The 25837-nt window shown below is 42.4% G+C and overlaps 1 protein-coding gene across 1 annotated transcript; it reads left to right on the forward strand.

Annotated features, from left to right (window-relative positions):
- Nucleotides 1-199: 199 nt before the first annotated feature.
- trmt61a (tRNA methyltransferase 61A) lies at nucleotides 200-23955 on the forward strand. Its single transcript, XM_050062788.1, has 4 exons — nucleotides 200-371; nucleotides 3125-3470; nucleotides 15965-16231; nucleotides 23251-23955. Exons 2-4 carry the CDS (start codon nucleotides 3140-3142, stop codon nucleotides 23550-23552), a joined length of 900 nt encoding a protein of 299 aa, XP_049918745.1. The 5' UTR covers nucleotides 200-371; nucleotides 3125-3139; the 3' UTR covers nucleotides 23553-23955.
- The last annotated feature ends 1882 nt before the right edge of the window (nucleotides 23956-25837 follow it).

Below are 25837 nucleotides of genomic sequence, written 5' to 3' on the forward strand. Positions count from 1 at the left end.
AGTTTAAACATGGTGTAATAAATGTTTCCAGAGGAACCACTGGTAAAATAACTTTACCACATTTTGGGGACGTTTCCTACGTTACTACAAACATTTGGAGGTGAAAGCAGATTTACAAACCATCTGTACCGCCTCATTCATGCCACCGTGTCGGCGGAGGGACTTTAGTTATCCGTGATCCATTTCAACATCCGGTCGTGTCTCCCCGACTTCCTCTGAAAACAACACCACGTGTGTGCAGGGAATGAATGAGTAGTTAGCTGTCAGCGCTGTCCACATGAACATTTAACGGCTATAAGGACACAACTTACCGTTTACTGACCAGCGTTTGTGTTCGTTTGAAACCCCAAAGATCGACACTCCTGTAGACGGTAGGTCGACAGTCCGCCAACGGTTATTTGACTCGCTGAGCAGAGTTAACGGTTACTGCAGCTAGCGTTAGCATGCTAGCTAGCTAGCAAGTGAAACCAACGTTTAACGGTCAAACACAACATTTAGTGACGCGTTAGCAAGTTGTGCCAACAGACTGTTTGCACTGTGACTTCTCTGTATGTTTGAGGGTAGGAATAGTGTTGATAATTTTTAAAATGGAGTCAATAAAGTTAAACTCTCTAAACTAAAAGTGTAACCCAGTAACTTAACGTTAACGCTAACAGTCTTCGATAACCGCTAGCTTAACTTTAAGGATAGCGTCATTGCTAACTAAGCTAACGTCAGCTTAGTCAACGTTACTAAAAAAAAGCTAATGTTACTAGAGGTGTTATGTTTCTGTTTCTCCATAGACTTGTGTTTCCCCTTAGATAAACAAAGGATAACTTGATCCCTATTCTCAACTAACTAGTTAGCTAATTAACCTGAAGCTAATTTAAGCTCTAAACTAACGTTAACCTCAATAACAGAGGGCAACAATACGGGAAACACTGTGTACAGGAGGAACAGGCTTCAACTTAAACCCTATTTCTTCCTCTAAAACATCAGAAATTAAACATTAATTAAATCATGTCACTCACATATGTTCTATGTTGTCCGACATGTTTTCCTCCTGCAGTCTGTCTTGAAGCAGCAAAGCAAACTGTGAAATATCAGTTATCCTTTAAATCAAACGACTGTTATTCTTCAGTTTAAAAGAGGCTGTTTCTTAAAAATAGTAACGTTTTGTGCTCGTGATGTTTTTCTATAAAGGCCAGAGATGACTGGAGATCAGTTACCATGGAAACAAGGGCCCTGCTGCTGTCAGCATCCCTGGACTGTGATGTCATAAACTGCTGATTGGGTCCAGCTTGTGTGAAAGTTACCAGGAAAATGATGACAATAAATGGTGACACTTGGGAATTCATTCTTTTTGTGCAGTAAATTGCAATTTTGTTAAAGTAAATAAATAAATAAATACAATAAAAAACAAAATTTAGCTAATTAAAATTAACAAAAATGAAATAATAATAATAACATTAAAGGAAAAATATTTTAGGACAATATTTTTAAATGCCATCAGTGATGTTCAGTGGAACTCAAGTTGCGTTCAAGTTTCCCCATTTATGTTTATAGCTCTTGTAATAGTTCACAAGCAATGCTGGAAAGCAATTAAGTCACAAGGTTACATTTAAGTACTGTGTTTAAGTACGGTTTTAAAGCACTATCATTTGATGCTGCTGTGTACTTCTACTTCACTGCCTTTCAGAAGTAAATGTTATACTTTTTAATCTGGTCGACTACGTTTATTTGGCAGCCAAAGTTAAAAGTTACATTTCAGATAAAGAAATTAAATATAAAAATGTTTGCTGTAAATTATTTAAAATCAGCACCACCTTGATAGACACCAGTAAAACACCACTTACATGTGAAAGCATCAGTAGTAATAATCAAAAAATATGATATGTAACTAATAATGTAACACTTGAAACACTTGTGATGCTTTAAGTAAATGTTTCTACTAATATTTCTGTGCCTTTAATTAAATAAAATTGTAAATACAGAACTATTAATTGGGACAATGGTGACAATATTAAAAGTAACACACATCAAGAATAACAAGGTGCTGATCACTGTCAGTAGACGTGATTATAGAAAACAAATGTTGCACACTCTGGCTGTAAATCCATATACAAGGAATAATCTCATGTTCCACTGAATCTGTTAGTAAGTCATATGTTGGAAAGAGCACTGAAAACTTGAATTGCTGAACACAGAAGTACTATTAGATATAAAAACATTCATTATCTGGTAGCATCACATTTTGTTTAACTTAATCATCTTATGTCCTTTTAAGATATGTTGGGATGGAGAAGGTCCGCACTATTGTCACCCCATGGATTGAATATAAACTATGATTCAAAATGTTTTCTGTGATGTAACTTTTGCTATCCGCTTCTGTATTTTAACCTTTTTTGAATATGGTGAACCAAAAAAAAATGCATGTTAAACTGAAATGTGGTAGAATACATAGTGGCTGTTGTCATTTGTTTTGGCTGTAGCTCCTGACAACGGCCTCTAAATTATCTTTGCTCAACCTAATGGTGTGGCATGATTACCTGACCACTGTCAGCTGAGTGACAAAGGTGTGGCCTGTTTAACAGATCAGTGCACCTGTGTCTCAGTATGGTTGTTGGTCTTGAAGAAGGCCCAAAGGCTGAAACATCTTCATCAAAATAAAAGAAATGCATGTGGAGCCAGAGTGTGCGACAGTATTAACTTAGTCATATAGTTGTGTACTCATCCGATATGTCTTTCTAACAGCGAAACTGTCTCAAAACATTTTTATACAGTTAAAATTCGAGTTTCCCCAGTTGTACTTACAAATTGGAAGTCTCATTTTTGACCAATCTGCCAAATGCTTTACCAAAATGATGTCTTTAAATGTATTTTTTTTTCTCCAACTGACCGTCCAAAACCCAAATATATTAAGTCTACAATGATATAAAACAGAGAAAAGTAATATTGTATTGGGGGAACTGGAACCAGAAAGAGATTGGGCATGATTAATGTTAAATTGTTGATTCATTTGTTGAAAAGGACCTGGGATCTATAGAATAATGTTGATTAGTATTTTAAGCATACTGTTTGTTTGTAAGAAGTTTTCTGTGTTGACTCTTGAGTTAAAAGTTCATCTCCTTCCTCCCTGTTGCAGACGACAGTGCCCACCATGAGTTTTGTGGAGTACTCAGACCTCATTCAGGACGGAGATGTCGCCATCGTCTACCTGAACCATGAATCCATGGTGCCAGTCAAGGTGCAGCAAGGCGCCCAAACACAGACTCGTTACGGAGTCATTCGCCACTCCACAGACCTGATCGGTCAGCGTTACGGGTCGAAGGTCACCTGCAGCAAAGGCGGGTGGGTTTACGTGCTTCACCCCACACCTGAGCTATGGACGGTCACCCTGCCGCACCGCACACAGATCCTCTACACCACCGACATCGCCACCATCACCATGATGCTGGAGCTGAAGCCGGGGTCCATCGTCTGCGAGTCAGGTAAGGGTTACCGCAAGCAAAAGTTTGAATTAAATCATGTAAAAACGATCACATAGTGTGTCAGAAGACCTGGGCATCACTGTGTTTACTCATGAACAGCTGCATTTTAGGATTTCGATGCTGGCACAGAATGTCTTATATGAGGACTGGATTTAGCAGCAAGAGACGCTACAGCTATTCAGCCATATTCCTATCACTAATCAATTCTTAAATGGACACTTTGCCAATTTTAAACCAGATCTGTGTCACTGGGGTGTGAGGTGTTGTGCAGCTGCCAGCTACCGGAGCTCCCTGCCCGTCCACCAGCCAAAAATCTGCCTGATGATGCAAAACGCTTGCCTGACATCAGACAGATTTGTGAACTTGCTTCACTCAGTTTACATCATCAGTCTGACATTGTGTCCACTCCCAACAGTTTTTGTGGGGGTTGGGGGTGTCCATTTTCCTTTGCCAGTCACTAGTCAGTCCTTCCAGGATGTTGCGATCGCAACAATTAACGCAAATTCAGCCAATCCCCATTAATTGCAATTTTGTTCAGTCACAGCAACTTTACTGCAAATCTGACTATTTAAAACTGGTAAAATCTAATTTCACTGTTGAGTTGCACGCAGCGTATTGATTCACTCACCCCCTCCTTGCCTCGCTTTCCCTTTCAGTTTATCTTGAGATTACTGTTGTGCCTGGGATAGAGTCACAAACACAGTGACAGGCTGTTAGCATCTCACAGCTAATGTTACCCAACGTTACCCAAGCCATTTTGGTGTTTGATGTTAGCCTCTGTTGCTGTGTTAGCTCCTGCTAATTGGGCAGAGAAAGCTGCTCACAGAGACGGTGTTTAAGCACTGCTTCAAACAGCCCCGCCAAGACAGCATTGCAACCACTTTTTCAATTTTCACCTGAAAAAAAAAAAGCCTAAAAATATCGCAAGGTGCATTGCAATTTTGAAATCAGCCATTTCAGGCCGCAGCAATCCCTGGAGGAATGGATTAGAGACCAACGTATCCTCCTAAATCTGACAACATTTTAATTCCATTCTGATGCGTAGCCTTGCCAATGTACCTGTGAAGTCAAACAAACTACGATGTCGAGCAGTATTGGGAAGACACGTTGATTTAGAGCAGCCTCAGTAGCAGTGTCTGTCTTGTCTGTGTTGCTCACCACTGTTGTTATTACTTCTCACTGGTTCTGGCGCATCACTTGACAACAGCTTGTTGCTAGCCTGACAATGTCGTTAGCCCAACATGTGGCTAATTGTTGGTCCCTCCGCAGCGCTCATTGGTCATTTTTTATTTTAACCGAGAAACCCTTGTCTCATGTCTCAATCCCAGACGAATCAGTCAACTTGTTAAAGTTAGTGGATTTAAAGGTCTGGAAATCAGTTTAAAGATGGAATACGTTTCACATTTATTCAAAATTTAATGGATTATATGAAGCTTGAAGGTAACATTTTGAATATGTTCGGTCTCAGTGTTCTCATTTGAATAAGGGCTCTGTTCTGTGATAACTTGGTTGAAGCTGCACTTTGCCACTTTGCATTTTGGTGGTTGTAAATGTCAAAAAGAGGAAACTGTGGACAACAGCACACAGCATGTTAATATTTATCAGCCCAGCAAGTCTGTAAAGCTTCATACCAAAGGAATCCACATGGACCAATGTTTCATTTGGTGATTTTGACTGTTCTGACAGAATCGAACATGTTGAATATTATCGTAGGTTTTTAGTCTTGGCTCAATCAAATACTGAAATTCAATGATGTGAACATTGTCGACAACCCACAGCTGCGCTCTCTCCATCACCAAATAAGAAGCAGCAAATTGGGAAGTGAGTGAACATGGAGGGACTCCGAGGAGGCACAATGTAGCGGCCCCTGGCCCAAACGAACAAGCAGACGAATCTCGACGGGTGCAAATGTCCTTTTATTTATTCGGCACTGTGAAATTAAAACAAGCAAAAAATACATTCCATTACAATCCATCAAAAATACTCGTTTCCATTTTACTCTGTTTCCCACTATACAAATTCATACGATTTAAATATATTTTTCTCTAGAAACTGACCATTAACCATGATGAAAACACTCCATACAATCTTCTTAAATACAAACATATGCATGAGCGACAGCTTAACCAGTGCTTGTACAGTTTAAACAACAAAACGACAAAACAAACAAACACAAACATACACTCACTCTGCCAACCAAGGGTGCTAGTTAAACTTGGCGGCATTTAAATCCCTCTATCGAAGTGCATGCATGCGTGCTAGTCCATGAATTGAAGCCTCTGACTGCCAGCACAAAGGTGCGCCACTTAAACATTCCCCAATCAACACGGCTTCCGGCAGAAACAAAAAACAACAAGTTCCGTACGGAGAAATAATAATAATAATAATAATAATAATGATAATGGACCAAAGGGGGCCAGTGTCACACAAGAACGTGAATAAGTCTTGGTTCTCTTCTTCTGTGGAAAAGGAGGAGAAACTGATGACATGGTGAAGTGTAGAAGAGGCTGTGTTTAATTCTCTGTGTATCAGATCCACCAACCAGCACTTATTTTATTGAGAAATCTTATTTTTTAAGCAGGTTGCTTCTCGTTTCCACCGTCTCCTCCTACTAAAACAGCTAACCGACAGAGACTGGTTAAAAGTTGAGGCAATAAAATTGTAAAACGGGAAGTTTGTATGCAAATACAGTTCATCTTTGTAGATTAAATTGATGCAGTTTTGACAGAAATGCTGGAGACAAATGACACCATTTTTCTTGTGCTTCTGTGTCATGTGTCATCAATAAAATCTATTTTATCATTATTTTGAGTCACATTGTTGAAAGAATTTAGTTGTGTGTTCAAGCAGGACAATAGGTCTCCATTCATTGCACGTCGGGCTTTCTATTCACAGTCTTTGCAAAATCTTATAATGTGTGACTAAAAACTGAAATTGTCTTACGTTATGTGATGATGTCACACTTTAGTCCTTTAAAAGTATTTTCAAAGTCTTCTAGCCTATCGTTGGCACAAGGACTTGAATGCAGGTTTGCATGAATTTGCAGTGCTTTGACAGTGTCGTTTTATCTGAATACTTCATCCACCACTGGTTTCACATGGGGGGATGGGATATTTTGCTCTAATGCAGCTTCTTTTTTATTATCTATTGAGGCCACAAATCTTTCCCACTGCAGCTTTAAGAAGCGCCTGATTTAATTTTATCTTCTGTTCACACCTTTTTGGGTCTGATGCTTTGTTTCACGGAGCCTCAGCTGTTGATGTCGCGCATCATGTGACAGCTCACAGATGTGCCAAACACAATTATGTAATACAGTATTTGTTGACATTGTCACTTTTTGTCTCTCGCCTTCAGCTCCATTTGTTTAATGGCAATCACTCAGAGTGTGTCCGTGTGTTTTTCGGGGAAACTGGAGCTGCAGTTTCTTGCAGTCCAAGAGCAGGGAGGGAGGAGGGGGGATTGGAGAGGATGTTGATATGTGTGTGGTGGTGCAGTGCTCCATCATGTTTTACTGCTGCCAGCCCCTGCGCATGTCACTTTATTGATTGTACTTAATGGAAATTGTGCGTGTGTGTGTGTGTGAGGTTGGAGGGGTCTCCTGGGTGATGAATGAGCTCAGTCGGAAATCTGTTTAGTCAGCTAGAGGGCTGCACTATCTGCATCGGGATCACGTTACTCTGCATATTTAACACTCTCTGCATCAACATGCATGCATTAGATTAAAACCACCACTTTGGACGTCTCATCACGTTTAAAATCAGAGGATAATGGTTTGAATATGAGAGAAAATGCCCGGTTTATTAAATTACTTCCTGATTGCAGCATTTTATTAGCTGCGAAACACTTGAGTATCGTTATGTGTCGATGAGGCGCTGATAGGCGTTTGTACGATACAGTGGTGACTCATAATGTTCGTCCTGATAGTCCATAACCAGAACATGCTGTGCTGTGGAGGGGAGAGTTTTGCCAGTGAGCTGTATAAACATGCAGCGATTAGAGGCGATAAAGTTGTTGGCTGTTCTCATATGTCGAGCTCGCTGAAGGAGCATCGGGTCAAATAGTGGAGTCACCTTGGCCGAGTGTTTGATGCTAACTATTTGCTCCATGGTTTTTCTTCACCTGTATCAGTGCTGCAGTATACTCAGTCAATACTCACTGTAGCTCAAGGGCTTTTGAGTCATTGCATTAAGGCTGCACAAATATGACAAGTTCAGCCGGACAGAGGGCACACAGGTGGAGCAGGGACGCCAACAGAGAGAGAGCCAGGCTTTAAAGCTTCAGTGTGTCAGATTTAGGGGGATTTAGTTGAATCTAGTGGTGAAAATTGCAGATTTCAACCAGCTGAAACTTATCCTGGTTAAAATTCTTTCAGTGTTCATTCTTCAAGAGGTTTTAACAGGGAGCTGAATTATCCGCAGAGGTCTCTTCCTCTCAAAACCAAACGTACCAGGAGTCTCATTTATGAAACAGTACGTAGGATCAATACTAAAAATGTACGTACTGACAAAAGCCAAAAATGGTGGGCAGCAAAAAACTATTTGACAGTTTCTTCAATCAGGCTTCCACCTCACCATCTGCGTCGCCAATTTCTTGTCTCCAATATGTTCGTAAGCTCGAGTCAAAGTCTCTTCCATCAAGTCTGTTTCTATAGCTCACAACTTTTGCGTGGGAAGTGGCGTACGCTTCTTTCAGGCCTCGTTTTGTGCATACCAAATGTTTATAAATGAGACCCCAGGTGATTTAAACCAGTAAAAACACTGAATAAAGCTGTTTCACATTAAAAAAAAAAGTGTTTTTCCGATGCTGCTCGTTGCGGAGGGGCTTTTAACGTGAAAACCTGAATGGCCCGATCTGGAGCCAGTGTTTGGTTTGTCTGTTCTGGGCTACTGTAGGAACATTGTGGTGCAACATGGCGATCTCCGTAGACGAGGCTCATTCTAAGGTAACAAAAACACTACGATTCTTATTTTCAGATGATTATTACACAAAAGAAAACATACTTAAAATATTATATGCCATTTCTGCTAATATATCCCCCTAAATCCTACACATTGCAAACCTCCTACACACCTTTTAAGTCCAGGTGGTTGTACTTAACGGCTTGTTTTTGCATTCCAGTTAAACAGCTGAGGTGTTGTAGGAGGGACGCTAGTGAGTGATCATGTTATGTTATGTATAATTTTTAGGTATGGAGCAACTGCTTAACATGCAAAATTTGTTTCTATTTCAAGTGTCAGATTAGTCCTGCTCCATTTCAGTGAATACTAGCCTGAAAAACTACAGAAATTAATTTACAAATTGATCTGAAAAGTTTGCTCGTTTGGACAGAAATAGTTTTAAAGGAAGACACTTAAACAGAGTTGAAGCTTTTACAGACATTACTGAGGACATAGCTGGAGTTAAAGGTGCTTAAGTTATGTTTACAGTCAGTTTTTCTCACCAAAACACATTGTGTGTATCATTTAGATCTGACAAACAGTGTGACAGTGCCTCCAGACATTTCATTTAGAGCTTAAAGGTAACATCCATCAACAGTCATTTAATAATTATTATCAAGCACAAACACCATAGAACGTGCTGTTTACAGCCTCTAAAATCCAAAGATTTACTTCCTTTTCGGTGTGTCATAATGTTTTAAATACTTATTTTGACTGCTGTTCAGACAAAATAATGAGGTTGAAGACAATCACTGTGGTCTGTGATAACTTTCGTTTTATTCAACCTAAACATACTGCAAAATGAATTCATAGATAATTACACAATGAAACTAACCTTTAGTTGCAGCTAAATGTACATTAACAGATCATTCTGCCAGTTTATTGGATCAGTATTGAATCAGATGTCCCATCCACTGCTGATTCCATAAAAGAAAAGCTGTCTGTGAAACCTATTTTTCTTCTAACCCTGGAGGAATTTCATTTATCTGGTTTCATCCTGTGATGTTCTCATTACTGTTATAGAAGCGTTTCAACACTGACAAGACATGAACCTCTGTGATATCCACTGATTCATGTGATACTCCGGGCAGAGAAAATGGCAATTGGCTGCTTAAGTACAGAAATATGTGTGTCTATTTCTGTATAATCAGCCTTAAAACGTACATTCAATCCTCTCAGGATCAGTTAGAGCACAGCCACCTACAGTCGGCCTTCACTACAGCATTTAATGGTTGAGTGCTTTGCTGAGGTCTACAGAGACATAAGTGGGTCAGTGATGGGGGGACTTCTTACTTTCGCTTTCCAAACTGCCTGCAGGGAAGTCAAGTTGTCTGACCCCTGGTCTGTTTTTCGTTCCTCTGATAAGTGCTGGAGAACAGAAAGCAAAGACGACCTCAAGTTCAGGCCAACAGCCCCCTCCCCCACCATCATCATCATCCTCTTCTTTCTCTCGTACAGTGGCTGCCCACTGGCTCGATGTTTTGTTCTTTGAGCAGATTAGAAACGTTTATATGAGTCACGAGTTGCCTTGACCATTTGCATCAAAGCGGAGCTCTCATTAAAGGGCGATTCATCATCGTTTGCGTAACGGTCTTCTCTTCAGAACACCTACAACAAACTGTAGTGGAAATAACGACAGTGACAGCAGGTTTCAGAGCTGGTGGTTAATGTGGCCACCAAGTCGTTTTGCTGAATCAGGTCTAAGGGGTCAAACAAAGTTGCATTTCCTCTTTGTGTGCACAGAGTTAGATCCCACTTCCTTATCACATGAACTAATGCACATAGTATAGGACAAGACCAAGTGTCAGACAGTACTGATATGTGCCAGTTTTTTAGTCATGCTGGTGACATGTCTCTTGGGATTGTGAGGTTGTTTGGTCCGTTCACCATTTCATTTTTAACAGAAATATTTTAACAACTAGTGGAGGGATTGCTGTTAAACCGTGTACAGACATTCATGGTTACCAGATGAGAAGTCCTAATAGCTTTGGTGATCCTCTGACTTTTCCTTTAGCGCCACCAGCAGGCCAAAGTTCGACTTATACAGTGAAATAGCTCCACATCTACTAGGTGGATTGGGGCATTCATGGTTTCCAGATGATAAATCCCGATGACTGAGGTGTTATTCTGAGGTAGATATTTTAGTATTTTGAGTGAATTATCTCAACAACTATCAAATGGATGGCTGGCAAACTGTGTACAGACATTCATGGTCCCCAGTAGGCCTGTACCCATCTCAGGATTATGTCAGTTGAATTAGATTCGGCTGTTTAATACAAATATTCACTGATTTGTTTTGTTTTCCCATATAAAGTTTTAAAGTTTGAACGGACTCAGCGGGATGTTCAGTGTGACAGCGGCATGCATGTGACATAGTAAACAGGCTAACAACGATAACGACGGATCGGAAATGTGCAAGAATGTTTTTTGCCGACTCTAGATATCAAACAAAAGCCAGAGACTGTGTCGTATTAAGTCGCTGTGAGCTGTAAATTCCCAACAAATGAGAGAAGATAATGTAATCTGGAAGCCTTATGGTGGAAAGTTTCTCCTCATCTGTGCAGCTACATCATGTCTGCGGCTGTCTGTACCAAAGAGTAGTGTGAAAGTCAAGTGCACTCACTCCACAGCAAAACCAAAGAAACAACTGCTGGACCTAAAGCAATCTTCGTCGACTGAGGGGTCTTTGACTGGCGATTTGAATCTCCAACTTTCAAGGGGCAGCCCTGGTCCTTAGATGAGGAATCTTAATAACTTTTGTAATCCTTATGACTTTTCGTCTAGCGCCACCATCAGGTCAAAGTTCAAATAGTTCCACATCTACTGGATAAAGTGGAACAAAATGTTATACAGACATTCATGGTTCCCAGATGATGTATCGTCATGACTGAAGTTTCATTGGGACATTGGTGTTGGAGGTTTTGATTGAAATATGTCAACAACTATTGGATGGATAGAAGGGCTGACCTGAATGCTTCGATACTTAGATTGTTGCCATGGTAACTGATGTCCAAATCAGTGTTCGAATGCTACATTTTTTCTATACCGTTAACCCAAAAATCCCAAATAGCCCAACAGTTGACATAATTGATTATGCATCAACATTAATTGTTTGCTATTCTCAGATAAGGACTTTTCACCACCTGTCACAGGCTTGCAGATATGCTAGCAATGGTCGAAAAAGTGAAGTGTCTGGAATAGTTTCAGTATTTACAAAAAGGACCCCCAGGAAGTGCCAGGTGTGCCAACAGAAACTGGCATATCACAAATCTACAGCAAGGTTTGTGAAGCACCTGGAAACTGTTAGTAACGCCTCAGCTGTCCTGCAAAGTCTTCTTTTTCTAGCTATAATGGCTGATGTTACTGTGACCTGCGTGCTAACAAAGTGGCTAATAGTCACATTATTTGAGATGCAGCGCTCAAATGTTGTTTTAGAACTTGAATGTCAACGTTCTGAATGAGGCTTCGAACTATTCGATACAGCTCTACTCAAATGTCAACACTGAGTCACAGCATGACTCAACAGCTGCTCAGACTCGGCGTCCAAACCCCACATTTTTAGCTTTGGAAAGAGTTTGTCAAAGTTAATTGTGTGTGGTGGGAGTGTTTCATGCTTCGGTCCTATTCATGATACTTCTGTATGTTTAACACTGATTGTTAGTTTTGTGCCTTTTTTTCTTTTTTAGTGTAAAATGTCTCCATACAGCCGACTTTTGTAAAAACATTTTACTTCTTCTCTTAAAACATCAAATCAGGTCTTAACTCCAGTTTTTCCTTTCTGTTTTTGGCTCGTATCAAACCAACAGCCAAACGTCTTACTAATAGTGTGTCAGTGCATCCCCAAGCTAAAGTAAACTGTGTTTAGTCCTCTGAGTGCAAACAGATGATCAACAGCCGTGGTTTAAAGGAAGGTTTGACCTCAAGACAAACTGTCTCGCTATAATAATTTGTCTCCAGTTACATACTTAAGAGCACCAGATCCCTTTTTATTAGATTTGTCCTTTTCCAGGAAATGCACTTTGTGTACTCTGATGATGGACAAAAAAGCCAATTTTAGATGAAAACTTAAAGATTTCTGCTCTATAATCACATTTCATTTTATATTTGCAAAATTCTGACATGACTTTTCACAAACTGCTGATGTTGTGTGTGTAACTTGTGGACTTGGCGCTGTACTTGGATGGAAACTGAACCCGTCAGCATGCTGGCATGAAGCCTGAGGTCCAGAGTCACATTCTCTGCTGATTGATCGTCTGTTTAATGCAGCTCGAGTTCGGATAGTGTTTGAGTCCTGGCTCGCCCATCACTCAGCCGCAGACACTCAGCCATTTCCTCTCAACAGTAGACTCTACTTTATGGATGAGGTTCGATGTTCTCAGCCCATAGAAATGTTCTCTCTCCATGGTTCAGCCTGTATAACTGTTCAACAATGTGAGGCTGCAGTTTGTGGTGCAGTTGTTCTGGATTATACTGCCATTTATACATATGTTGCTGTAGCACCACATATAGATAAAGCGCCATAGAGTTGATTAGTCCTGAAACAATAATAATCCATTTATCCATCTTCAACCACTTATCTGGGAGCGGGTTGTGGAGGCAGCAGGCCGAGCAAAGCACTCCAGACATCCCTCTTCCCAGCAACACGTTCCAGCCCCTCCTGGGGAATCCCAAGGCGTTCCCAGGCCAGACGAGATATATAATCCTTCCAGTGTCTTCTCAGTCTGCCCCGGGGCCTCCTACTTGTTGGACTTGCTCAAAACACTTCGAACAGGAGGTGTCTGGGAGGATCCTGATCAGATGCCCATACCACCTCAACTGGCCCCTTTTAACACGAAGGAGCAGCAGCTCTCCTTCGAGCTCCCTCCAGATGTCCAGAGGAAACTCATTTCGTCTGCTTGTATCCATGATCTCATTCTTTCGGTCACTACCCAGAGCTCATGACCATAGGTGAGGGTTGGGACGTAGATGGACCAGTAAATCGAAAGCTTTGCCTTTTGGCTCATCTTACTCTTCACCGCAACGGTCCTTGTATTTCAGTGATTGGAAAATGTTATGGCACATCAGAATGAATTAAACTTTCTTTGGGTCCAGTTATTTTAAGAGCAACTGTGGCTCAGGAGCAGGTCGTCCACTATCAGCGGTGTGATCCCAGACTCCTCTTATCCGCATATCAAAGTATCCTTGGGCGAGATACTGGGGCCGGTGCCCTTAAAGTCCTAGTTTAGGTTTCCTCATAACAAAGTAGGTTGCAAAGAAAAATCCTAAGATGTTCACTTAAGTATGAATGGTTTTCTCCTTGTCTTGGTCTTATATTTGAGGAATCCCTAGACCATTGCACAAAAGACCTTAGCAACCAAACCTTGAGGTCCCTCTGACTCTGTCTGAATGACTGAGTTTATGGAGATAAATGAAAAAACGAACACACCCTGAGAAGAGTGTTCAGCGACCAGGAGAACTCGGTGGATACACTTTTGATTTTACACTTGAGATTTGACTGAATTATTTTTCGTTGCTTCTTCCTACAGTCATTTTCTGTTTTCTGGAATTTGGGGATCAAATTTTACTTTGCAGTTTGTGCGTTCTATGACTGTATTCCCCCAGAAGTTTAATCTTTTCCTCCTCTGACTGATATGGTTTTCCTTTCTTCTTTTCTTCTGCCATTTTGTCACTAACTATAAGCCAACTTTGTGAGACGATAACAGGCATCACAAGCGTGACCCCAAGCAAACAAACCACACACCTCTTTTGGCTTTTGTATAGCATTGCATTACGTCGCACATGGTGTGTATGTTCATAGAGTCACTGCATGTATATCAACATAAAGTCCAGTTTGGACATCAGCACAGTTTGTCCTTCTCTGATAACGATAAAGAAGTCGTCTTTATCACTAATGAGGTCATTCAAACAGAAATCTTATCGGGCAGTTATTAACTCTTTGTCTCTATGCTGCTGTGGTTTTATAACAAACAGCTCTTGTTGTCTTTATTTACATATTTACATCCGTGTATCCTCATTCCTTCGGTTTACTACATCCATCCACAGCTTCCCCATTTACTGTTGTTTCCGCCCCGGCTCAGCAGTGTGAGGTTTTAGCAAGTCAAAGTGCTGCTGTGGGGTAAACATTGCCCTCTTTGTCACCACACGAACAAAGGCGGTGATGACGTAATGTCAGGAGAAGAAGAAGAGGAGGGGGCCGTGGAGGATGGCGGAGGATCGGCTGGCTTCTAGCTGTGCTCTCGACGCTTCATTCCCCCCCTCCGCATTAACTGCAAGCCACATGACCAGTGTTATTTTACGTCTTGTAAAATCAAACATCACTCTTCACCAACATGCACATTAGCAGCAGACATTAAGGAGCAGGCGGAGAGCTGCAGGGCACAGAGGGTACACTCAGAAATGTAGCATCCACTTATCAGCCCGAGTGGAACGAAAGGCCGTTTGAGAATGTGTGTGTGTGTTGTAGTAACAGCTGTGAGCTCTTTGTGTGGACTGTCTCAGGACGGAGGGAAGCTCATAGCGTCAGTTCTGAGACATAACAACACAGTGGTTTGAGATTACACGGCTTCATGTCCACACTTGAGTTAGATCTTTTTATTAACTGGTTTGAAGACCTGATAGGGATGTAAGCAAAATCTGAGTGATCATTTTCAGAGTTTACACGCAATGTGACGCACAAAAAGATCCCAAAATCATCTGTCCTGGTTCTTCATGTTTAGTGATATCTTAATGTGTTCAAATGAAATCTCGCAGCAGCCTGAGAACTAGGTCATAACTGATTTTGTTTTTGGACATGTCTGCAGCTGCAGGATTTTGGACTGGTGTTTTAAATGCACTCTCAGATGTGTTGGGTACAGTTATTGATCTTAATCCTTTAACCGCCATATTCAGAGCACCCCCAGAGGACACTAATACTTTTCTAGGCTCAACCAGAACGGCTGTGTGGTGCTGTCTCAGTGTCACACAATAGACTACAACTAACAAGACCAACAGCGATGCGTTATGAGCCACCTCACACACAAACTAGCAAACAAACACTCACCTGACACAGTCATGCGGCTCAGTCTCCCACACGTGTGCTGCTGTGGTCATTTTATTTATCTTACACACTGATTTAGCGTGGCACGTGCAGCACTTAGACCAGCGTCGTATTTTAGACTAATTAACAAACAAATTTCGGAAGAATGGTGTTATGTAACACAACTTGAAAAGAGGGTGGATCATGTGGAGTACCACCAGTTGGTCCAGGAGCTTCCCCTTGATGATGGCTGTTTCAAGTACTGCACTCATCTGCTTCCACACCTGCTGCTATCTATGGTATATGTAGTATCCAGCAGCCGATACCACCAGATCTGTGTGATCGGGGCCTAAAGCTACTTGAAGCAATGCATTGTGATTCGATGCAACGTGATGCGTACTGCCAAAAAACTGTTGCCCAACTCTCCAGGTCCACACAGCTTGTATGCCTTTTTTTAGTCCATAGATTTTGTTTTCAGTTTAAGTCAAAGTGTATCCACGTCCCTGCTTTTCTCATCCTCCCTGTTGGTGTCTGTGTCGTAGGTACCGGTAGCGGCTCCCTCTCCCACGCCATCCTGCGCACCATCGCCCCCACGGGTCACCTGCACACCGTGGAGTTCCACCAGCAGCGTGCGGAGAAGGCGGCGGAGGAGTTCAAGGAGCACCGCGTGGATCACCTGGTCACCGTCAGGAACCAGGACGTGTGCAAGGAAGGCTTCGGAGTGACGGGGGTGGCGGACGCCGTCTTCCTGGACATCCCCAGCCCCTGGGAGGCAGTGCGCCACGCCAAGGCTGCTATGAAGAAACAAGGTAAGACTTCACTGCATCAGTTTTTATATCATTACTAATGGAGTCTTTCAAGCTCACACTGACAGCCTGTTTTTCCTGAGTGTGTGTTGAATGATGATTAATAAATAATAACGGCTTTGTACGGAGGCAGGACCTGTACACTGTTATGTATTTATTGTTTTCATGTTGGAGTTTCCAGTTTAAAATACAGTTTGTAACGGATGTGTACAGATCATCTCATGTCTGACGTGACTATTTTAGTTGTAAGCTGCCTTATTAGGGCCAAAATGTGTCTTATGTAACAACCGATAATATTAAATTACAGGGGAAATGAATGACTGGAGGTCACTAAAGTGTCCTGTGGAGTTAACACTGTTAAAATAAATGTATATGGCGTGGCCTCAGAGGAACACTAACCATCACCTGATGCTGAATTCTCTGTGACTCGCCCTGACACAGCAGGAACATGACTGTGACTGAGCACATTTTAAAAATATCAGCCAGTGAATTTATTCCCCCCTCCGGCAGCGTCGCCTCACTCTGCACTCCCACAACAACCATCGATCCGAGCCGACACAGCTCTCATTAACTTTGCCCTTGTGTGTGTGTGTGTGTGTGTGTGTGTGTGTGTGTGTGTGTGTGTGTGTGTGTGTGTGTGTGTGTGTTTGTTCCTGGTCACAGAATAAACTGGTGTAAGCGTTTCTGTGACGACCGGGAGCGGCAGCATGTCTGGGCAGGTTGGAGGTTCACTGAGGTGGTTAGAAGTGAAGTCATGGTTTATATGATATAGGTAGATCACATGGCTACTTGTCCTTTACAGTTGGTTTATCCATACAGTTGGTGGTTGAAAAGACAACAAACCTCTCCCAATTTCTACCTGGATATTGTCCGTGACGGAGCATCGTCAGGTTCTATTAAAGTTGGTGTTGGTTTGGAGTGCAGGACCGTGCATACCTGTGACACAGCGGGTATAAATTAATTCAGTAATGCAGGCATTTTGAGAAAGACGCTCTGTCATCAGATGGTCTTATCACAGAAGACAACTTCTTGTCTTGTACGTCTCAACAACATCTGCTGGGCTAACCATGGGTCTTGAGCAAAGGATCCTAACGAGATCATCTTCCTACACAAATTTGCCTTTAACATCTTAAGAGCTTCCACTTTTCTGCACAGCATTACATACTTTTATTAACTGTCGACACATTTTTCTTTCACAAGACACTGCTCAGCAGTTTGCTCACGAATGCCTCAGTGTTCTTATGCATCTTCTCGAGTAATTGAGAAATGTTCATGTCAGCCCATATATTCAGGAGGCATCTCGCTTCTTTCATAGTTTAGGTTTGTCCCCTTCCACTCTCCTTTTGGTAGCAAATGGGCAAAACTCGCTACTGGTTCACTTGTCACCATAACAAGAAAAGAAAATGTTTTTAACCAGTGAAATGACACCATAATGTCATGGTTTGAATGGTCACAGTTTACATTCAAATACCACCTCTTTCAGGGAGCAATTGTTTGGTCTGTGCTGGAATTTGAATCCGGCATTCACACCAACCCAAACAAACCACACCAAGGGGGTAAATGCTTTGGTTCAACTAGACCAAACAAGGCAGATGTAAACATGCCCAAAGCTTAAAAAGTCCGGCCATACAGGTGAAACAAAATCGGAGAGTCAGGTGGTTTGAATGAAGCACGCTCTGGACATACAGCTGAGAGGTTTCCCCAGCCAAAATACCTGAATACACCTGTGTGGGTGGACAGGACCTTAAAATAAACCTTAGAATGAACAGGATGGAAAGTGCAAAATATCGACCAAAGAATGTGCAGTCATGTACAGTATAAAAAATATGTGTGAAAACCCTCACACAAGATTTGCAAAACTGTGTGTCAGTATAACCCATGTTTTCTTTCTTTACCTTATTTGTCAAAGGGATACTTTGCTAATTTTCAACCAGCTTTGTGTCATAACGATGAAGATAGAACCGTCCAGAAATATGGACGATTAAAAGAAGCAATGTAAGAAGATGCAAAAAAAAAAAAAGGACTAAATTCAGTGCACAAATTAAAAGAGCTCATGGGACCACTGTTATTGATAATTGATTGATAGTACAGGGTTTAACACACATTCATGTATTTGTGGCGGCCTGTCATGATAACATCTTCCACCACGTATTGATTTTCTATTTTTGGAGCTGGGCCGTTCATTAGGAGCACTGTTGGAATATGAATACGGTCCGGTTATGCAGAGCACCAGACTTTCAGAGTGCAGAGCGTACTCTGGGCACAGACGGAGCAGCAGAACGTCAGGCACAGTAAAAAAAGCGACGTAACTGTTCAATGCTGGATCTGAACGTTTTTGTACCAGCCTCTGCAATAGCTGCTGTTCTCTTCCATCAATATAACCTGATCAGCTCCGATCGGCTCAACTGATCAATTAACTCAAAACTCCACAAAATGCTGCTGAGGCAAAAAGAAGTAATGAGGAATTCAGCCTGTGCTGCGTTCACAGACCTGCAAAAACCTCAGACTTTAGAGAGGAGACACTGAATGATACAAAGGGACACAAACACACACAAGGCAAAAATGGAAAGTTTTAGCTTACTGTTAAACTGTAACAAGATGATTTGTTACTGGCCGGCTGCCATATTGTTTTCTGTGTTCAACTCGCATCACATCACCCACCAGTGGGAGCGTTTCTTGGTCTGGCTGCAGCGCAGTGAGCTCTGGTAGTTGTAAGTTTTCCACCTCTTGAGCCAAAGCAAAAGCCACAGCCCTTTTCCTCTGTTTTCTCTGGTCATATAGCAAGAATTTCAAAAGTATTTGTGTCTTTCCACTGTGCAGACAGCCCAGCTTTATGAAAAGACTGTCCTCTCAGCAATGAAATACTTCTTTAAGGATGCACCAATCTAACTTTTCTGTCCTGATACAAAGTACTGATCCAATACCAAAGTTTCACATATTAAAAATCTATACCTCACTGTATTATATGAAATTATTTTTATGAGTTAACATTAAGGGAGGGATTGCTGTTGCTCTAAAAACTTGTGCTGTCGAGCTACTGTGTTTTATTGATTGTGGAAAAACTGAATTAAAACACACTGAACTGTATCTAATGTGGAGCTGTTGCATCTGGTATTAAAAAGCAATATCACACGCTGCCAACAAATCTTTTTACTCAAATTAATGTATCCAGTGATGCCACAGCATTGGATGGATGACATCCTGTTCAGATGCACAGGATCAGTGTGTTATGAGTACATGCTCATCTTCCTGAGACACTTAGATGCAGCACGATTCAAAAAACTAAGCCCCAATATGAAGAGGAATGCTGCTCTGCCTCCTCCTCTCTGAATCCCTTTTATGGTGCCACTGCTACATATTCCTTTCATGAACTGTTGACCCTCACGTACACACACACATACACACACACACACAGATACAGATAAATAGAGTGCAGCCATTGTAGAAGCAGTCCCATGACCATACAGGGTTATGCTGCAGGGAGAGGGAGCCGGTGAATGTGGCTCCATAAGGAGAGGCTTGATTTACTTCCCACTGCTCAGACTGGATGTTTTCTCCAGAGAGCCGGGGGCAGCTGAACGCCACTGCCCCCCGAAAAACGCTTCAACCTAAAGGCCAAACAAAGTGACCTCCTGGAGAGCTCTTCGCTGGTTGTTTTAGCAGTCGAGTTGTGGAAACGACAGGAGGCAAGACGCAACACCGCAGCCCACCTTCATCACCTTGTCGTTCATGTTTCTGCACAGTCTGACTCCAGGTCTGTTCTCAGGCTGAGCGCTGTTTTACTGCAGTGGACAGAATGTAAGAGTTGTAATTCCTCTAATGTTTTGGCCTGCAGCCCGGCCTGGTCTCTGAGAAGGACCCTGGATCCATCTAACCCTCCCTCCCTCCCCGCTCCATCTCAGACTCACATTATGCAACATAAAGCAAACACGGCCCACGAACTCAAACACTCAACGACCCGATAAGGAATCGTACGTTTCACGCATGTATGGATGCTCGTCGTGGACGCACGGTTGATATTCAAGGCTATTAATAACCCGCCTGAGACGCCCTTGTATAATCATCAACCCGACCCCTCCCTGTGTGTTCGCTCTGGTTGCTAGGAGACCATTGAGTTGTGTTTATGGTCGTCTCAAAGGGAGAACACTGGTCCTGTCAGCTGAAGGAACGACTGCTATCTGAAACATCCCAAAGTTTAATGTTTATCAGACGCGGTGGATTCTTCAACAAGGCTGCCCTCTGCAGACTCGTTCTTTATTTCAGTCAGAAACTCAGCAGTTTGACTTTATTACATGTTGATGACATCAGAATAGTTTGAATCACAGACATGTTGTCTCCCATCAGGCACCAGTTTGTCTCACCGCAGACTGCAGATTATTCCCCTCCTGAATTGTGAAGTAAGATAATCTGAGCAGGTTGAAGCAAAGCTGTGACCCTCTGATGCTCAATCATCAGTTTCGTCACGATACTGTATCATATTTTTTTTTGGGCAACAATATGATATTTGCAGATATTACAAAGTCTGCCACAATACAATTTTGACTGGATGCGATTTAGGGGCCAGCGATCGATTTGAGACGATATTGGTATCACAGATAATGGGTCCTTTACGCCCATGATCGTTCTTAAAGATCCCGAAGATCCTTGTGATCCTTCACTTTGATTCCTGGAAATCAAGGATATTTTTAAGGAGGGAGAAATCCTCCACTCATTCATGAGCTATAGTCCATCCTGGATTGCTTAATACTGAGGGGGATAAAAAAAAAATCAGTGCGTAGTACCTCTTAAAATCTCAAACTGCAAAATCCACACTGGACAAGACAACGTTATTTCTCAGCACTTTAGATTTCGAGTAGAAAACCTATAGAAACAAATTTGTTTCGTTAACCCCTCCTCTCCCCAGCTGTCCTGCTCAGAGTCACATTCTTCGCTCTTCAGGTCAGCCGGTGAAAGTTCCCTTGGCTCGCTGCTCCGACCTCCCGCCGCGAATCACCGCAGGGTTTCGTTCAGAGCCGAGAGGCCGAAGCCGAGAGCTGATCTGTGTTTATTAGAGCGCCGCTTCATCCCCTGATGATCCACAAACTACAGCCTGGAGCCCTGCAGGTCACAGGCCTGCTTTGTTAAGGGAAACAATACGCTTTGAAAACTGCTTTTAGCGCAAGAAAAACAAATAATTATTAATAGTAGTAGTAGTATCACAGGTTCCCTGGAGAAGACTGAATGTCTCCTGAGTCCATATTAAGTTTTTAAATCTGGTTTAGATTATTTATCTCTGTCCATGACTGTTTTTTAAACATTATTCTTACAGTGATAACACTCCTCTATGAGACATCTGATACTTTGAGGAAGGTTTGATTTTCCCAGAAGTGCCAGAAAAGACAATTGAAGGATGGTGAACTGTCATGTTTTTGAGTATCTCCATTCATATACCTTCTCACAAACGAGTGGACGAGGTCGTGAGCACAGATCCTGAGTTAAATGGATCTGCAGTGATCTCCTCATGATGTTTAAGACAATCAGTTAGTGTTAATTAAAACTGTTAGCTGCTGTGAGGTCCTCACTGTGGTTCAGGTCATCCAGGTGTTTGTGGTGGAGACCAAGTTATCGATTCTGTTTTACAGTCTTACAGCAGAAGACTTGAGGGTAAATATTGCAGGTTAGCATCTTTGTTTTTTCTTGACAAACAGCTTGCACACTGCAGGGCTCCAGTGTCTGAGGTGTAAAAACTAAGTGGACATTGAAGCCCTGCAGTGTGCAAGCTGTTTATTTGTTTATTTCATGATCTGCTCACTTTCAGCTCCAGCACATGCCCTCTTTGGGTTTGGATGTGCGCGCATACTCCTACTAGCATCTTCTTGTTGCCATGTTCACCTTCAGTTGTGCACTTTTTTTTTGATATAACAAAGCAATCATCTCCTTGGTTTCTGTCAGTTTTCCAGACTTCTCATATAACCCAGTATGACTTACATACTATATGAAATTAGCTTGTTTGATTCCACACCAGAGGATACCTGCCAGAAATATCAACCATGTTTGATAAGGACGTCCCAGATGTGGTCAGAAACATGGGAGGTAAATCAAATTGGGGTCAAGCAAACCGTCTCAGTGTAGGGGGTTGCATAATCACTTGTACAATTGTCTCGGGGACCTGTTGGTTTGCTAACTTGTGAGCTAATGGGAAGTGTTCAACCCGCAGCAGCTTATTTTGTCCTTGTAATCGAGATATGAGTCATGATTTTAGTGGGAATGGTAACTTTTGCATTTCAACTGAGAGAAAAAAATATACAAAAATCTCTGTAGCACTGCAATGCTTTAATTAATTTCAGTTCAATTCAGCTTCATTGTCATTTGCCGTATATTTGTTGTACAGGGCAGAACGAGGCCCTGATCACACAGAAAGCGTTCGAGCAGCTGGAGGGGCCTTTTGTAATTGTTTTTAATGAGAATGAAGCTTTTTTGATGGTGTTTTTTGTGTTGCAAAGTGCTCTGATCTTTTCAAGTTGGAAAAAAAACCTCAACTCAGAACGCAGAAGCACCCCATGTCTTTTTTTTCTCCCCATTGTCCAATCAATTAAGGCAACAGAGGCAGGCCTTCTGTGGTGGTCATGACAACAAGTCGTATATCAGATGTATCATCTGAGAACTATGAATGTCCCAGTCCATCCAGTAGATCCACTCAGGAGGTATTTCACTAGATAAATCAAACTCTGACCTGTTGGTGTCGCTAAAGGAAAAGTCAGAGAGTCACCAAAGTCTGCATGATACAACCTCTGGGGATCATGAATATCTGTACAGAATTTCAAGACAATCCACCCAATAGTTGTTGACTTATTTCAGTCAGGACTGAAGTGGAGGACGAACTGACACAGTCTCCCCTAGAGTCACCAGTGCGGGTTAAAACGAGCCCAACTGGTCCAAAAGAAGAAGACGACATATTTGTTACTAACTTGTCTTTATTGTTTTGGAGGGAACAAGATGTCGACTTTTCATCAACATTTGTCCTCTGTCTCTCTTTTCTCCAGGAGGTCGAGTGTGTTCGTTCTCTCCGTGTATCGAGCAGGTCCAGAGGACGTGCGAGGCGTTGGCGGATCAGGGTTTCGAGGAGATCAGCACCTTGGAGGTCCTGCTCAGAGTCCACGACGTGCGGACCGTCTCCCTGCCGCTGCCCGACTTCGGCCCCGACCCCTCTGCTCAGACGCAGCCTGACAGCACAGAGAAGACGCCTCCGGGCCAGGCCTCTGTCTCCTTGAAGACCACCACCCCGCCCAGAGAAATACCAGGTCACACAGGGTACCTGACCTTCGCCACCAAACCAAGAACCTAAAGTGATTTTCCTTTATTTCCCCACCAGTAAACAGGACGTGGTTTATAATCCAAGCCTCGCTCCAGTGTATTTTCCGTGTACATTAATAAGACTGATAATCCTGCAGTGGCACCAGGCTCCTCCAGGTCCCGACTGGCACCGCAGCACCGAGAGGATTTACGCTTTGGTGTTACATAATTTTGTCCTCCTGTCACTTGGCACCGGTTTGTTGCTTGCATCAAGCAAGGGTGAGATCAAGTCGACAGTGATTTCATTTAAGGAGAATGTAAAAGCGTTATATCTCCCCTCTTTATGAAAAATCACTTTTAATCAATGCCTTCATTTGTTAGGGAAATAATTAGTTTTATTTTTATTGATTTTTGCACTTTTGTATTCAAGTAAATACAATAAATGTGTGAAAAGATCCTTGTTGTTTTTTTGTTCTGTTGCACCACAGGCAGAAAAAGAAAACAGGTCAAAGCTTTAATCCCTTCAGCAGCTGATGTGACCTGTTAAAGTGCCCCTCAGCAAGACATTGATCACCTAGCAGATCAATTAACGATATCACAAAACACTTTTTAATCAAGTTGTGTTGATTAGCTTTTATTTTTCTCTGTATGTACAAATTCAAACTTGAGTCTTACGAGCCTTTTCTGGAGCTTTCAGCTGCATCACAGTCGTCATAGGCGGAGACTTGGTCACCATGGAGATCCGATCCAAATTTAAGGTCCACTTGCTGGCTTTTTTGTAAGCTTTCAGGGCCAGGACACATGCCACTTCTGTAAATGCCGTGGAAATTGCGAGGTCGGATGCAGGGTGCTAACCTGTGCCTACTTTCGAGAGCTCAGAGCTGATCTTCTAGGTCTGGTTTCTTCAGTGTGTGTTGGGCCTAAAATATTGCCCATGAGACAGGTGTAAAGCTCTGGGGAACCCTGCACTAAAAGGATCAACATCTCCATATTTACCGCAGACTGATATTTATGGAAGAAGGGAAAGATATCTGAAGGTTGTGATTGGTCGTTTCTTTCACATCATACGCTGCAGGTTATGCTTATCTCAGGGTGCAGCCATCACACCCTGAAAACAGGCACTCAGGAATGCTCGGGCATTGTGACGGCGTTGCTGTCGCCTTTGAGCGTTCCATGCGTCAATATTGAGAAAACACAGCATGTGTACGAGCCCTGAGCAAACAGATGAGAGGTCCTAAAAGTGTTGAGGATGATATCACACTGCAAAGTCTTACAGCTGCTGTGAAACTGCTCCTATTTGGGGCCAAAAAAAGTTTGTCCTCGGTGCAGTGGTACAATAAACTAACAAGAAAGGATGACAGTGGAGATATCTGCACACCAATGTAACTGGGCTGGAAAGCCAGACACACAGTTGCTGCAGATTTGTCGGCTGCACATCCATGATGAGAATCTCCCGTTCCACCACATCCCAAAGGTGCTCTATTGGACTGAGATCTGGTGACTGTGGAGGCCATTGGAGTACAGTGAACTCATTGTCATGTTTGAGATGATGTGAGCTTTGTGACATGGTGCGTTATCCTGCTGGAAGTAGCCATCAGAAGATGGGTACACTGTGGTCATAAAGGGATGGACACGGTCAGCAACAATACTCAGGTAGGCTGTGGTGTTTAAACCATGCTCAGTTGGTACTAAGAAAATCTCCCCCACACCATTACACCACCAGCAGCAGCCTGAAGCGTTGATACAAGGCAGGATGGATCCATGCTTCCATCTGAATGTGGTTTTTCCAATCTTCTATTGTCCAGTTTTGGTGAGAAAACCCGTGTGAATTGTAGCCTCAGTTTCCTGTTGTTAGCTGACAGGAGTGGCACCTGGTGTGGTCTTCTGCTGCTGTAGCCCATCTGCTTCAAGGTTGGACAAGGTGTTGTTGCTTCAGAGATGGTCTTCTGCACACCTTGGTTGGAACCAGTGCTTATTTGACTTCCTGTTGCCTTTCTATCATCTTGAACCAGTCTGGCCATTCTCCTCTGACCTCTGGCATCAACAAGACTGGATATTTTCTCTTTTTGGGACCATCCTCTGTAAACCCTAGAGATGGTTGTGTGTGAAAATCCCAGTAAATAGCCCAGCCCGTCTGGCCCCAACAACCATGCCACGTTCAAAGTCACTTAAATCACCTTTCTTCCTCATTCCGATGCTCAGTTTGAACTTCAGCAGCTCGTCTTCAACATGTCTACGTGACTTTTATTAAAACATCTTATTTCTGTTTTTTTTTGTGCACTCTGACACATTTGATGTTCCCGTTGACTTGTGAGCGTCTCCTCTCTCTGAAGCTCA

The sequence above is a fragment of the Epinephelus moara genome, chromosome 14 (assembly GCF_006386435.1).
Source record: "Epinephelus moara isolate mb chromosome 14, YSFRI_EMoa_1.0, whole genome shotgun sequence".
Taxonomy (NCBI): Eukaryota; Metazoa; Chordata; class Actinopteri; order Perciformes; family Serranidae; genus Epinephelus; species Epinephelus moara.

Bases quoted from the DNA above. Each gene is read 5' to 3' on its own strand.
- trmt61a (XM_050062788.1), top strand. From the start codon at position 3,140: ATGAGTTTTGTGGAGTACTCAGACCTCATTCAGGACGGAGATGTCGCC. The intron at 3,471-15,964 runs GTAAGGGTTACC...TCTGTGTCGTAG, and splicing joins GTCCATCGTCTGCGAGTCAG to GTACCGGTAGCGGCTCCCTC. The intron at 16,232-23,250 runs GTAAGACTTCAC...TCTTTTCTCCAG, and splicing joins GGCTGCTATGAAGAAACAAG to GAGGTCGAGTGTGTTCGTTC.